The following is a 15,043-nucleotide window of genomic DNA, read 5'->3' on the forward strand; positions in this document are numbered from 1 at the left end:
ATATACAGTGGCAGCTGGCAGCACCGAGCAGCTGCAAACTAACCTAAATGGGTACCTATTCAGCAGAAGCTTAGCAGATCAAAAAAGCAAAACCCCTGTCCAGGTTGTAACCTGAGAGGAACTCTCACTGACCGTGGTGGGACTTCAGGATTCAGCCATGAAGGCACAAGAGCAGTAATGAGGCTGGGGGAGAGCTGGGCGCCCAGGACACTCGCTTCTCCCGGGACTGTGGCCCCCCAGAAGCCGGGCGAGGGCGAGGGGGGCACGCACCCCAGGTGGGCGGACACGGCCGGCTGCTTGTCCGGCGCAGGAGATGAGCTGGCTGGGGGAGATGGGTCGGTGGCTTGCCCCCTTGCTGCCTCCAAGGGGGCGGCCTGAGTCTCCCCCCTCCTTTAACCCCCAACAACCTCCCTATGAGGTCGGCCAAGCGGAGACGCTGAGCGGCCAGAGGGGGAGGGCGGCCCCTCCAGCCTCGGAGACCCGCTTTCTCCTCACGACGCCCCCCCCCCCAGGCCGGCCCTCCAGCAGGCGGGTCTCTGGGAGGGAGCGACAGGGGCCGGCCTGGCCCATCCGGAGACGCCGGTCCGCGTTGGCCGGCATCGGCCGCGGGGGAGAGCGAAGGAGGGAGCGGCTCATCTCCGGGATTCCCTGGCTCCGCGAAAGGCCCCGCATGGCGGCCCCGCGACTCCCCGGCCTCCCGCCGCCGCCGCTCCTCGTCCTGATCGCGCTCGCCGCCGCCCAGCTGCCGCCGCTCCCCCACCAGGCCTTCCGCGCGGGACACAGCGCAGTCTCCTTGCCCGCCGCCGCTGCCGCGCCCCGGAGACGGTGAGGAAAGGCGAGAGGGCCGGAAAGGCCTCGGGACCAGGCCCGGCGAGGAGGGCGCGAGGGACAGGGCGGCCGCGGAGGCGCCCGAGGGAGGCCAGGGCAGCGACGGGGGTGAGGCGGGAGGGCGCGCGGCCTGGCCTGCGGAGGCGCTGCTGCTCGTCCCTCCACCCCGCCCCACCTTCGGTTCCCGGGTGAGACCCCCGTAGCCCCGCCATCCGTGTCTCGGGGCGGCCCTGCCAGCCAGAGTCCGAGGGGGCCTCTCGGAATCCTCGCGGGCGCCTCTCCGCCTCGGCCCCGCTGGGCTCCTGCCGTGAACTCGGGGTCTCCTATGGTACCTCATGCAAACACAAAGCGACTCCCGTGGGAATCTACCCTCAATTTGAGCTCACACGATTTTTTTCTTTATTCAATTAATTTATGTATTTATTGTGGGATGGGTTTTAATAGGCAGGAGAGGATATATTAATAGCGATTTATCCCTCGTGCCTCCACATGTGTGGGTTGAACAGAATTTAAAGAGTCCCATCCTGAGCAGAAACAAAATATAAAAATTCCTTCAGTAGCACCTTAAAGACCAACTAAGTTTTTATTTTGGTATGAGCTTTCGTGTGCGTGCACACTTCATCATGCACACTTCAATTCCTACACTTCGGCATCCTGAGCAGGAATGCCAAAGTGTAGGAATTGGGTTGTGAAGCCTTGCTTTGAGCAAGTCGGGCTAACGAAGGAAGGGCCAACTCAATGCAATGATCAGGTAGGCGGATGTAAGACAATTAAACAATTCTGGATTAAAATTCACGAAGAATTCAAAAAAATATTTAAAAGAACAATTCATAAAAAACCAGAAGCCTATTTGCTGGGGTTGGTAACAGAGGATATTCCCAAGGAAAAAAAGAGTATTTCTTTACGGAACAGCAGCAGCAAGGATATTGTTGGCAAGGTATTGGAAAACGGGATTAATAATCGGAATGGAGATCTAAGCTGTATGAGTATATGGCAATGTCAAAATTAACAGCAATAATAAAGGGGCGGGGGCTCCATTCAAAAACTGAAGAAAGAATGGAAAATTGTAGAAGTGTAATGGCAAAATATGGAAAGGAAAATTAAATAAGTGTGAACAGGAATGAGTAATGCTCGCAAGGAGAAAAATGTGAAATAGAAAGGGAAATTATATTAATTATAGCACATATAATGCAACAAAAAACTTATACATAAGATTAAAAGAGATCACAAATAGGTGAGGGAAGTTAGGAGAGGGAGGGGGAGGGAGACTAGTAAGGGAGGAGGGAAAGGACTAGGTTGGGATAAAGTGGCAGTATTTGGATTAGTTCTGTCTGATTCTTATTTATCAATGGCTGCATATCATTTTGTGGAATATCCTGCTATTCCATTTACTCTGTTTATTTTGTTTACTTTGTATATTATATTTTGGAATACTTTGGGATATTTTGGAGCATTTTGTAAAATTATAAGAACTGCAATAAAATAAAGTGAAACTCAATGCAATGAACTTAAACAAGATGGGAAGAAAGGGTCTTACAATTAAGGATATTCTGCAAACTGTCTCAGCTAATTTGGGCCCAGTGAAAAATTCCTCTGATGGGCACAAAAAAAGCAGTAGCTGTTCCCTTTGGAAACAGAAATGAATTAGTATTAGAAGCAGCAGTTACTAGAAGCAACCGGTATTTATAAAACTTATGAGAATACAGTGTCATGAGAATACTCATGGGAATACAGTTGCGGACAGGATCCATTCTGGAGGTCCGGCCAGATCTTGAGGTTTTCGCAACCAGAGAGACCACTTCTGCGCACGCACACATGGTGGTAGAGAGCTTCTGCACATGCGTGCATGGCAAAAACCTGGAAATATACTTCCAGGTTTGCCGCTTACGTATCTCGAAGTTTACGTAACTGGATGGATACGTAAGCGGAGGTATGACTATATGAAAAGCAGGACATAGGAAGCTGTCGTAAAGTAAATCAGACCTCTGGTCCACCTTAGGTCTGCTTTATTGGCAGCAGCTCTCCAGGAATCCCTATCCCTTCCTGGAGATGCCAGGGGTTGTGATTTCTGCATGCAAAGTGTGTGCTCTACCATTGAGAAGAGAAAATACAGTGGATCCTCTGGATACGAACTTAATTCGTTCCAGGGGTCTGTTCACACCCAAAAAATGATGTGAATAGAGGCAAACGGCACTTCCGGGTTTGCCATGGCCGTAACCCGAAGATTCCATATCCAGAGGGATATGTAAGTAGAGGTACGACTGTATAGTACAGTAGAACCTCGGTTTATGAACACCTCGGTTTATGAATTTTCGGTTTACGAACGCCGCGGACCCATCTGGAACGGATTAATTCATTTTCCATTACTTTCAATGGGAAAGTTTGCTTCAGTTTATGAACGCTTCAGTTTATGAACAGACTTCCGGAACCAATTACACCCATGCTTCAGTTTATGAACGCTTCAGTTTAAGTACTCCGCGGACCCATCTGGAACGGATTAATCCACTTTCCATTATTTTCAATGGGAAAGTTCGCTTCAGTTTATGAACGCTTCGGTTTACGAACACCACGGACCCATCTGGAACGGATTAATCCACTTTCCATTACTTTCAATGGGAAAGTTCGCTTCAGTTTATGAACGCTTCAGTTTATGAACAGACTTCCGGAACCAATTGTGTTCATAAACCGAGGTACCACTGTATAGGTCATGCACTAGGTGTTGAATAGACACCAACTTGGTAGTCTGAGTAGATGCAGAGAGTGATTGGATGGAAAGTTCCCCCTTAGAATGGTTGTCGATTCCCTTCCCAGATGGTGAACAGAGCAATCCAAACTCTTAGATGAGGCAGGTGCATTTGTTCATCCTGGCTTAGTGAAGAGACTCTGCCACCATGGTGGTCCCTCTTCCATCCACCCAACTTGGCCGGCATAAACCTATGAAAAAAGTGGGTGGGGGTTGGACATGAGGCAGCCAAATTGCTGCTGCACCCTAAGCCAGTCCAACTACTGGCAGTGATGGAGGTTTTCTGGGGGGGGGGGGGAGGCTGAATTAGAGTAATTTGCATCAGAAAATTCAGTTAAAATTCATAGTGTGATCTAATTTACTGTATCGTGTTTATTTTACTAGCATTTAATAAAACAAAGCTAAACACTTTTAAAACTGTCTAGGTTGCCTAATACTGTACTTATTTGCAATGGGCATTTCCTTGTCTCCTGCTCTCCCACACCTTCTATCCCGGCCGGCACAAGCAGATGGGCTCCGGAGGTGGTTATGACTCTGCTGTTCTATCCCCACTGTTTTTCATCAGGGGAGAAGATTGTACCCCAAACTCTGTATCCTCCAAAAGCACAGCTGACTGTGTACAGTGGAATCTCGGTTTATGAACACCTCGGTTTACGGATTTTCGGTTTACAAACGCCGCGGACCCATCTGGAACAGATTAATTCACTTTCCATTACTTTCAATAGGAAAGCTCGCTTCAGTTTATGAACGCTTCAGTTTAAGTACTCCGTGGACCGTCTGGAATGGATTAATTCACTTTCCATTACTTTCAATGGGAAAGCTTGCTTCAGTTTATGAATGCTTCAGTTTATGAACAGACTTCCGGAACCAATTGTGTTCATAAACCGAGGTACTGAAGGGAGAGATTTGCCAATTGTGTTATTGAGCTAAATCTAATCATATAGTTTGCATTGTATAATTCTGATTGTATGGCTTAGCCCCCCCCCCCCATATCCCTGGGATGCCTTGCTTAAAATGCTTTTCAGTGCCTCTGCGTCTCTGTACCAAAGTAGGCCAAAGTGTAATGAAAACATTCGACAGCAAGACAGAATGCCCTGCTAGCTATCAAGGCCAGATGACTGACCTTGTCTGATGCTACCAGTCTGACGCACAGAACAGGCAAGATAGTCAGGAACTCAAGCCCCCACTCAAGGCTGCTTGAGGATGCTACCGGGGTAGCATGAGTCAGCATGTGTTTATGCACAGGACAGGATACGGATCTTCCTTATATGTACTTGTAACCTATGACCCCCTTGCGTGTGCACACTTACAGAGGGGGGGGAGGAGCCCAAGAAGTGTATAAGAATCTTTGCAAATTTGTCTTTCTTTACTCTTGTCGTGAAGGTGATCACCAAGAGTCTCTTAAATTCAACCCTCAGCGTCGTTATTGACTGTCTCTATCCCTGCCTGGGCGCAACTTAAGGACCCTTATTAGCAAATAAGGCTACAGTACCACTGTATCTGCCTTATTCAGAACTAGAAATCATGACTTTTCTGTAGCTTTCTCAAGTAACTTTATTTTGTTATCTCCAGGTATCTTTTGTATGATGTAAACCCACCAGAAGGTTTCAACCTCCGCAGAGATGTCTACATAAGAGTTGCTTCTCTTCTAAAAACTTTGTTGAAACATGAAGCTTGGGTCTTGGTTCTGCCTCCCTGGGGGCGTCTCTATCATTGGCAGAGCCCTGACATTCATCAGGTCCGAATTCCTTGGTTTGAATTCTTTGATGTTCCCAGCCTCAGTAAAAACATACCAGTTATTGAGTACGAAGAGTTTCTTGCAGGTAACATATTACTATTAAATAATCAGTATTCTATGCAATCTTGAAGTAGTTTTGTGGTGGGCTTTTCTGCTTGCGTTCAGTTAAATGAGGTGTTTGAAATTGACAACATTTCTAAAGTAGAATTCCAAATGAGGATATGTTACCTTTCTCACCACCACTATCTCTCAGGGGGGGGAGAGATATCTACTATTATGAAGGCTAAAATATATTCGTAGGTACATGCTAGCTATTGGACAACTGCATGTGTATGCCATTTAGCAAATATTAAACAGTAATATCTTATTTGGGCACGACCATAGTTGCTTGGAGAGAAAAAAGATACAGATTTTTGTTAATGTGGCACCCATTTTTGCAGTTGGCATAAAGGTGGTTTCTGCTCTGGTTGCATCCGTGCACAGTTTTGTTCCTGCTGCTTTCTTGCAGACCCCTGTCTTATTTGAAGGGCTGCATCATATAGATGATGGAGCAAATTTGTAAGTAGGACTAGAAGCAATGGTTTAAATTACAAGGAAGGGGATTTGCGCTAAGCTAAACATAAAAAATAATTTTGTGATAGGATGAGTTGTGGGCAGTGAAACAGACTGCCGTGGAAGTAATGTTCTCTCTTTTGCTGGAGGTTTTTAAACAGAGTCTGGATGGACACCTGTTGGGGATTGTGTCAGTGCATTTCTTGAATTGGCACAGGGTTGAGGTTCATGCCAAATTAATAAAATCAAAATGTGCTTTTTATAGAAATCCTCTCCAGATTATTTGTCTTTTTCTGAAGATGCAGTGACCAGATTCACAGGGCTCCAACTCAAACCCCCTTTCTGTTAACTGACATTCTGGTTTCTGTAGATAAATACTTTGGAAGTAACTATATGCAGCTAGATATAATGCTAGTTGCTCCACTTGATATCTGCTGTATAAAATGAAATACATATAGATATTATACTCATGTGTTGATTTTTGTTCATTATTCAGAGTCAGGTGGACCATTTATTGATCAGGTGTATGTTTTGCAAAGTTATGCTGAAGGATGGAAAGATGGGACTTGGGAGGAGAAAATAGACGAAAGGCCATGTATTGACCAACTAATGTATTCAACAGACAAACATAAATACTACAGGTAATCTTCTATAATAGTAGTTGCATTATAATTACAGCTGAGCACCTAGAATGCAGATATTTTCTCCCCAAGTCGCTAAATGTCCCCCCTGAAAAAAACTTTCATTGGAATTTTTAACATTAAATAGTTTTTCTCTTGTTCAATGAATATTTCCTTATCGTTGCATCAGCATGCTCTTCCTAAAAGTAAAAAATATCTATTTATTTTTAAAGATGGGCATCTTCTATTCTGTTTACAGTAAAACACTGGATAGTTAACAGCACAGAAATTTAAATAGTCCAAAACATTGCCAGTGCTGCTATTGTTACATATTGCTACCTATATCAGTACTCTGGCCACATCAGCTGATTTTTTTTCTTACACTTTGGTGGAGATTGTTTAAGGATCAGTTACTAGGTGGAGTTATCTGGAGGGAGTAACTCATGGTTTCAGTTGTCTCTACACTAATGCACAGAGTATGGGAATCGAGACAAATGGATCTTTTAATACGAAGTGGAAGTACTCAGAAACTTGTGAGGAAGTAGTCGTCTCCTCCTGGGTTTCATGATACAGGTGCAAGGGAAAGCTGAGTACATTCAGACATGCACTCTCAACTTTAAGAAGGCCAATTTCAAAAACTTTATGGAACTGCTGAGTGAAATTCCACGGTCAGAAATACTCAAAGAGAAGGGAGTCCAAGATGAATAAGAGTTTCTAAAAGGAGAAATATTGAAGGCCCAAATGCAGACAGTTTCAACAAGAAAGAAAAGTGTGAGACATCTAAAGAAATAGGCGCAGCTGCATAAGGAGCTTATGGATGAGCTGATGTTTAAGAAGGGTGTGTATAAGAAGTGGAAGAGAGGGGAAAACACAAAGGAAGAGTATACACGAGTAGTAACAGTTGCAGGGTGACCGTCAGGCAGGCTAAAACTTGTTTAGGGAAGCTTTTAATCTTTTAGAAATTAGTGTATTTTAATATTTCTGTTGGAAGCCGCCCAGAGTGGCTGGGGAAACCCAGCCAGATGGGCGGGGTATAAATAATATATTATTATTATTATTATTATTATTATTATTATTATTATTATTATAGAATGAGCTCAGACTTGCAAAAGAGGATAAAAATAATAAAAATATTTCTTTGAATCAGCAAGATTGTTTTAATTTCTATCAGATTGTATATCCCAATCTATTAATGATTTTCATCTTGTTTTATAGGGGATGGTTCTGGGGTTATGAAGAAACACGTGGCATGAATTTGACTTGTTTATCTGTCCAGGGCTCTGCCTCTGTCATAGCTCCTCTCCTTTTGAACATCTCTGCTCGGTCAGACACAATCTATTATCTTCTATCTCAAATGTTTCCATATTTGCTTTGCATAGAGAAAGGCAGGCTTTAAACCTACCCACCCCACTTTCACTCTTAACAAGTGTGAAGCTTTGTGTTTTTGGTAATCTCACATTGAAACCTATTGCAGCACCAGTGAGGCAGAGAAGGAGGAATCCAGAAAAGCCCTCAGTTTGTAACTGATTTCCCTCCCCAAGAAATCTTGAGTTGTGACATTTTCCATTGAGGAAAATCCAGATTGCCATATGCAGGTTTTGGGTAATTTGTATAGGTTAATTTGCTTTTGAAAAAATATAATATCCTAGACTGAGAAATTAATGTACCCTTTTATTTTACTTTCATTTGGTAAAGAAATGAAATGTTAACTGCTAAGCTTGTATAATACTGTATTTGCAATTGATATCCATTCATTCTTATTAATTAACTTATGAAACAGAAAAAAATTAAATAGAAAAACAAAGCACTGGAAAATTATCTGTCCCACATCAATGGTGCCCACCCGTCTTTAATAACAAGCCAGAAACAAGGTACCCCCAAAGTACATGATCAAAATTTCCTCCACAGAACGCTAATTGTTGAGCTGTCATGGTTTAGGATTTTCTGGGTTAAGAAAGGTTTCTCAATTTTCATCCACCCAACCCCCCAAAAATGAAATTGCAGTGTTCCTTTTTGTGTATCCATGGACTTCTCTGCTTCCTTAAACTATAAATAAATTGATGTAAGCTATTTTGCAAGGGAATGTACACTTAGTTTTATCATTTTTAATAGGTCAGTGATGCTAGACAGAGCTGAAAATCTTCTTCATGACCACTATGGTGGCAAAGATTATTGGAATGTAAGTATTTTCTAGCCGTCTTTCCCAGATGATCCACTTATTTTTTGCCCCTTGGCAAACATCGTCCCAAGGCATTTTGTATGGCATAGGTACCATTAAGAAAAGAGGATGTATACAACCTGGCATTTTCTAGGCCCTTCCACTTACTACCAAATCCTTAAACGTAAACATTTACTGCAATTATTTTATAAATGATCCCAGAATATTATTTGAATTAAAGGTATGGTAATGCACCAAAATTCCATTGAAGGAAGACTCACGCTGTTTTCTCTTGTAATCACATTAAACATATTTAAAGTGTTCTTGCAGTACATTACCTTCCTGTTATCCAACTGCAGTATGGCTTCTAATGAAATAAATAGGCCACAGTAGTCTATATCAAATCATAGATTATCCTTACCTGACCAAAACCATCCTTTAATAATCCAAGCTAATCCACAAACTGTTCTCACACTTGGTACTGCTAATGCATTTTCTTAGTTCTTTATACTTGTACAGTTTACCTGGATTTTTTCCGTCAGGGAGATCCTTAGGTACCAGTATTTTGTTTTTTATATCCTGTTATATGAAGTAGAATCATAGAATCATAGAGTTGGAAGAGACCACAAGGGCCATCCAGTCCAACCCCCTGCCAAGCAAGAAACGGCATCAAAGCATTCTTGACATATGCCTGTCAAGCCTCTGCTTAAAGATCTCCAGAGGAGGAGACTCCACCACACTCCTTGGCAGCAAATTCCACTGTCGAACAGCTCTCAAGTAGTCTTGCCAGTTCTTGTTGTGAGGTCATATGCATATCCAGAACAACTAAGCCTAATTTATTTATTTATTTTGGCAAGTCATTCTGAAGCTAAGAGAGCAAATTTTGCACAGCTAAATCTTTACCTAGAATGAAGTATTTCAAATACTGCAGGATTAATATTTTAGGGTTTTGGTAGAGTGACTATCCCATCCTTTCAGTAATTAAATTTCAAACTGTATTACATAAAAACTGGATTATAGGGTGCTTCCGTAATATGCATATAAAATCCATCCATTGAGTTTGCTTCTCCAGTAGTTAACTTGATCTGTGTGGCGCTAAATAACATTGGGACTGTGCCTCTAAATATTATTATTTTTTTAGATCTTGGAAGAACTTTAGTCCTTTATCATTTTATTTTATTTTTTTGTGGCAGACTCGTCGAAGTATGGTTTTTGCTAAGCATCTTCGTGTGGTGGGGGACAAGTTTAGGACCAAATTCTTAAATTCTACTGATGAGAAGGACAAGACACAGTATTCTGAGGACTGGAGAAAGATAAAGGTAATATTTAAACTTAGCTATTTTCTGTTTTAATTGCATTTCTGTTGGGAGTGTCTAGAGGAGGAGCTGGAACGTGTCCAGAGGAGGGCAACCAAAATGGTCAAAGGCCTGGAAACGATGCCTTATGAGGAATGGCTTAGGGAGCTGGGTATGTTTAGCCTGGAGAAGAGAAGGTTAAGGGGTGATATGATAGCCATGTTCAAATATATGAAAGGATGTCATATAGAGGAGGGAGAAAGGTTGTTTTCTGCTGCTCCAGAGAAGCGGACATGGAGCAATGGATTCAAACTACAAGAAAGAAGATTCCACCTAAACATTAGGAAGAACTTCCTGACAGTAAGAGCTGTTCGGCAGTGGAATTTGCTGCCAAGGAGTGTGGTGGAGTCTCCTTCTTTGGAGGTCTTTAAGCGGAGGCTTGACGGCCATCTGTCAGGAATGCTTTGATGGTGTTTCCTGCTTGGCATGGGGGTTGGACTGGATGGCCCTTGTGGTCTCTTCCAACTCTATGATTCTATTCTATTACCCTGAGCATAGATAGTTGGTAGGCTGGACTTGGAGCTTTTCAAAGTTCTGCTAAGCATTGACCAATTAGCATCTTAGACATCTTCCTTTAACAATGCTAGAGAAGATGTGTTTATCTGCAGGATGTTTTCCCACTGAATCAATGCCATTTTATTTCAGTTTCAGCATGTACTGGTTCTTCTGTGCTAGGTAAAGCTGGGTACGGCCATAGGGGGCCCCTATCTTGGAGCCCACCTCAGGCGCAAAGACTTCATCTGGGGTCACAGAAATGACGTGCCTAGCATCCAGGGAGCAGTGGAGACCATCCGAAGCCTCTTGAAGTTGCATAAACTTCAGAGAGTCTTTGTAGCCACTGACGCCATTGCAAAGGGTATGTAGCTTAAAAAAAAAACCAAACCCAGTATTTTAATCTTTTGTTCTAAACTGAATCTACTCACTTAGACGCAAGCACTGCAGTGCATATTTATTTGTTCTCCAGTACTGTGGACAATATGGGGGGGGGGCTTTTGTAGGCCACAAGAAAGGGCTTTGTGAGCTGATGGCTTGCCCATGAATTAAATGTTTTTACGGGACAATGATCTACCACAGTAGATCTTCAGCTCAGGACACCCTTAGTCTCACTTTTCTTTTCTTTTTTACTGTGTGTGCCCATTTCTCTTTATTTCCTATTAAAAACACCAACACTTAAATAAGCAGGAAGAAAATGGTAGTTGCACTTCTAGTGTGACCCCCCCCCTTTAGAGTGGGGACCAGTTGAAACTAGGCCACTGACATAGTGTACCTTTTCAGAGACTGAAGAGTTAAAGAGACTTCTTCCAGAGATGGTGAGATTGGAACCTAATTGGGAGGAGCTGGAGCTCTACAAAGATGGAGGAATAGCAATTATTGATCAGTGGATATGTGCTCATGCCAGGTGACTATGGTTGGTTTGTTTGTTGTTTGACTTTTCTATTAGAGCAGTCTTCATCCATACAGATGTGCTTACCCTAATGAAGAGAGGCTTATGGCCAGCTTGTGAGGGCAACTAGCGGGGAGCGAGCATTGTGCCTCCCTCCCTGAGCTGGGCAGAAGCTTCCTGGGCTTTGGGAAGGAGGCACCAGGGGAACATTTAGGAGATGAGCCTAGTTGTCCCCCCCCCTCCCCCAATCCACTGACCGCATGCCACTGATTGAGAGTTATGGTTTATATCACTCATGCCATGACATGCAAAAATAAGTCAAAGAAAAAATCCAGATTGGCTCCCACCTATAAAAATTTGCTTTATCAGAAGTGCCTTCTGCTGAGTGGAGCCACCAGCCCATCTAGGCCAGGACTGTCTTTTCCAGGTAACAGTATTTGTATAACATTCTCAGCATTGCTACCTGAGATTCTTTGAGCTGCAGGTGCTTGAGGTTTAACTGCTAATTTCTGCGTATGTCTGTGTTTGACTCGGCAGGCATAGCATCTTAAATGGTTTACAGTGCAACTGTTAAGCAACCTTTTCCCTAACTTTGTGAATTAGTTAACATGGCTGTTTCAGAGAGGAGAGTTTGACCGTTGGTGTCAAGTGGAGGTTTCTTTGCATGAAGCTTGTACTCTTCTCACGGCCCCCTTTGAACCCATGGATAGCTGGTGTCAGAATGCATCCTAACTGATTTCCATATCATGAACGTGCAGTAGAAGCTTCTCTTACTTTTTTTTCTGTACTCCTTCACAGATATTTTATAGGTACCTCAGTCTCAACATTTTCCTTCCGCATTCATGAGGAAAGAGAGATTCTGGGTTTTGATCCCAAAACAACTTACAACAGATTTTGTGGCGATGAAGAGAGTACCTGTGAACAGCCAACTCACTGGAAAATTGTATATTAAAATATACTGGTCCATGCAGCTGCAGTCTTTAGGCTTATCAATGCAATTAAACAATCATTTTTGTAGAAATAAATTTATTTTGAACGTTGGTTTTTAATTTCTGGTGCTAAGCACATATGAATGGTGGAAGTCAGGTGCATTCAGATCACTCGGTATTATCAATGACATCCCTTCTGACAAGATACCAAAATGTCTCCCTTTTAAAATTGATCATATGATATTTTCTGATGTTAAAATATTATTATGGATACAGAACATCAGTTTGTATTATCTTCAAAGCAGAAGAGATCTTTTCTGTTTGGCTTTCTCTGTTTACAAGAAATAAAGGTTTCTTTGTTTTTATTTTGGGAGTTGTGTGCCATGGGGTCACGAAGAGTCGGACACGACTATACGACTAAACAACAACAAGTGCCACTCTGTAAGAAGTCTTCACGCTGTGGACTGGCAAGACAATACATTAAAACATTCCTGGCAGAGGCGGCATTTGAGTTGGGACAGCTTGATCTCTCCACCACTGAGCTTGATCTCGCCACCTTTTTTTTCTTTCCCCTTTTTATATAAATACCTTACCAAATAGGGACCAGTTTACCTACAAGATCACTTCAGTTGTTTGCTTCAAAGCCTCTTAGTAACACTAACCTCATTGTAGAGCCCAGCCTCTACTAAACAGAGCTGGGGACTGCCGGCTAAATGCCCAAGCTTTACAGGATGTGGTTTCTTGTTTTTGGTGGGCCGCAAGTGATTAAAATCAATACATGCATGTATATGGCCTGGTAAAATATAATATATGGACTGGCAGAGAGCTATTTTTTCTAGAAAAAGAGTTGCTGGAACTCACCATGAACGCCTCCCTTGTTTTGATGGCAATGGCACCTACCTGAGAGCCCAGGACTGAGTACTGGCATGTTCTGGCTGAAAAATGCCCTGGGTTTTCATTTTTTGTGAACTTATTTGCAAGGCTGGGTTAAAAAGCCATTTCCCTGCCGAGTCCTGGGCTTGTTTTCTTCCTGACAAGTTAGTTTTCCTATAAGCAGTGAGGAAAACTCACGTGTGCAGGTCTCTGGCTTCTGCCCCCTCCACTTTTGTGGAGACATTAAACATTCAGTCTCGCACCTGCAGCCTGAAGTGGAACATGGCCTGGAATGCTAAGGTTAATGTTTGGTATCCTGAACCCAGTGAACCCAGTCCCTCCCTCCCAGTGAGAATAAGACACGAGACACAAGTGATAGATTTTAAATGGCTGAAAAGGCCACAACTTTATTGGTTACGGATGTTGAGCGGTATTGGCTTAGGCATTGGATCCTAACCGTCTATAACTGACACCAACCCGTGTGTTGGAAGTCCAGGAAGAGTTAACCACCAGTAAGGAGCCCAGTGATGTACATCAACCGGAACTCCTCCTGTGATCACCGTTAGGGGCATGCCTTACAGCCCTAACCTCCCTAGGCTTTGGACCAGACCACGCCCCCGGAATCCTTTAATGGAATACTCCTCCATTTGCAGGGTAGGTGATGGCGCTACCTACCCTCCTCAGCTCTAATGCAATTTCCAATGCCTAACTGCCAAAACCAAAAGTTGTGACGGATTGCTACGAGGTAGGCGAAAAAAAAACCCTTGGCTAGCCCAAGTGGAAAAAGTCCTACCAGGCCCCTTAGCCAACCAAGGCGACCAACCGAAGTCCATAGCAAGGTCAAAGCCAGCCTAAAGGGTGGGCCGCTGCAGCTGGAGCACAGGGTGAAAGAGACCAGGTTCCTGCCCGTCCACTGCTTAAAGGAAGCAGGACACACACACACCCCCGACCAACCAGATTGGTCGGTCCCCTGAATGATGCAGGCAGGAACCCACCAATCGCACAGGGGCTGAGCTCTCAGCCCCTGCACGCGTGTTCGAATCGTGACGCCCACAACTCCACCTCCAACACAGGCGCAGAAGTGGCTTTCTAAAATTGCTTTTTGCGTGGCCAGGCAAAGTCCCCCCAGACCCCAAGCAAGTGGGGGTCCTCAATGTTCTCTTTTCCCCACAGACCTGTGAGAAAAGTAAACAATTAATTAATCAATCAATCGAAATAAGCAACTATCTGACTTTTAAAAGACATCTGAAGGCAGCCCTGTTTAGGGAAGCTTTTGATATTTCATGAATGATTGTATCTTAAGGTTTCGTCTGACCTCGTTCACTCTTGGCCCCAGGTGTTCTGTGTTGTCTCCAGGTGGGGGGCACAGCTCCTGTAAAGCATCCTCGGCCAAAGAGTTTTGGGGTTAGCTGCGGTTCCCATTCAGCCAATTGCCCCTTAGGCCGCTGCCACCTTGTGCATCTCAGCAGGGCTTCCCTCCTGCTCTGTCTGCTACGTACCTCATTTTGGGAGTCCAGGGAGAGGAGGGAAGTGACGGAGCTCCAGGGAGACATTTCCAGGAGCTGTGAGGAAAAGATGCAAAAGACAAGCAATTATAAAACACAACCAAACATTAAAACTCAAAGCACCCAACTGAAACAACAGAATAGCTTCCATTCTGCGGTTGATTTGCCCCCTCCCCTCCTGCCAGGCATCGCTTAGGCCACTGCCACCTACCCAATCTGGGCTCTGCACATCATGATGTCTTGGAGTCTCCTCCTTCCCTTCGCCGCCCTCGTCCAGGAGGTTGCCTGACCCTTCCTTTGGCTTGTCCTCCTGCAGTGGTGGTGGGGAGAGAGGAGAAAGAGAGCAGCCCAAAATGAG

General features: G+C 43.9%; 1 protein-coding gene across 2 annotated transcripts; it reads left to right on the plus strand.

The window, feature by feature from the left end:
- The first annotated feature begins 316 nt into the window (after positions 1-316).
- On the plus strand, positions 317-12,672 carry POFUT2 (protein O-fucosyltransferase 2). 2 transcript variants are annotated; one of them, XM_035139674.2, is made up of 9 exons: positions 317-825; positions 5,144-5,394; positions 6,358-6,502; positions 7,697-7,804; positions 8,594-8,660; positions 9,833-9,958; positions 10,670-10,850; positions 11,270-11,393; positions 12,177-12,672. In XM_035139674.2, exons 1-9 carry the CDS (start codon positions 332-334, stop codon positions 12,328-12,330), a joined length of 1,650 nt encoding a protein of 549 aa, XP_034995565.2. In that variant the 5' UTR covers positions 317-331; the 3' UTR covers positions 12,331-12,672. The 2 variants fall into 2 exon arrangements, with proteins under 2 accessions (XP_034995565.2, XP_060138459.1); XM_060282476.1 differs by having other exon boundaries at positions 11,270-11,402; positions 12,177-12,277.
- Positions 12,673-15,043: the final 2,371 nt, after the last annotated feature.

Source organism: Zootoca vivipara, chromosome 1 (genome assembly GCF_963506605.1).
Source record: "Zootoca vivipara chromosome 1, rZooViv1.1, whole genome shotgun sequence".
NCBI lineage: Eukaryota > Metazoa > Chordata > Lepidosauria > Squamata > Lacertidae > Zootoca > Zootoca vivipara.

Coding starts and splice junctions, on each gene's coding strand:
- POFUT2 (XM_035139674.2), top strand. CDS start 332: ATGGGTCGGTGGCTTGCCCCCTTGCTGCCTCCAAGGGGGCGGCCTGAG. Junction 5,395..6,357: donor GTACGAAGAGTTTCTTGCAG/GTAACATATTAC, acceptor TTCATTATTCAG/AGTCAGGTGGACCATTTATT. Junction 8,661..9,832: donor GTGGCAAAGATTATTGGAAT/GTAAGTATTTTC, acceptor TTTTTGTGGCAG/ACTCGTCGAAGTATGGTTTT.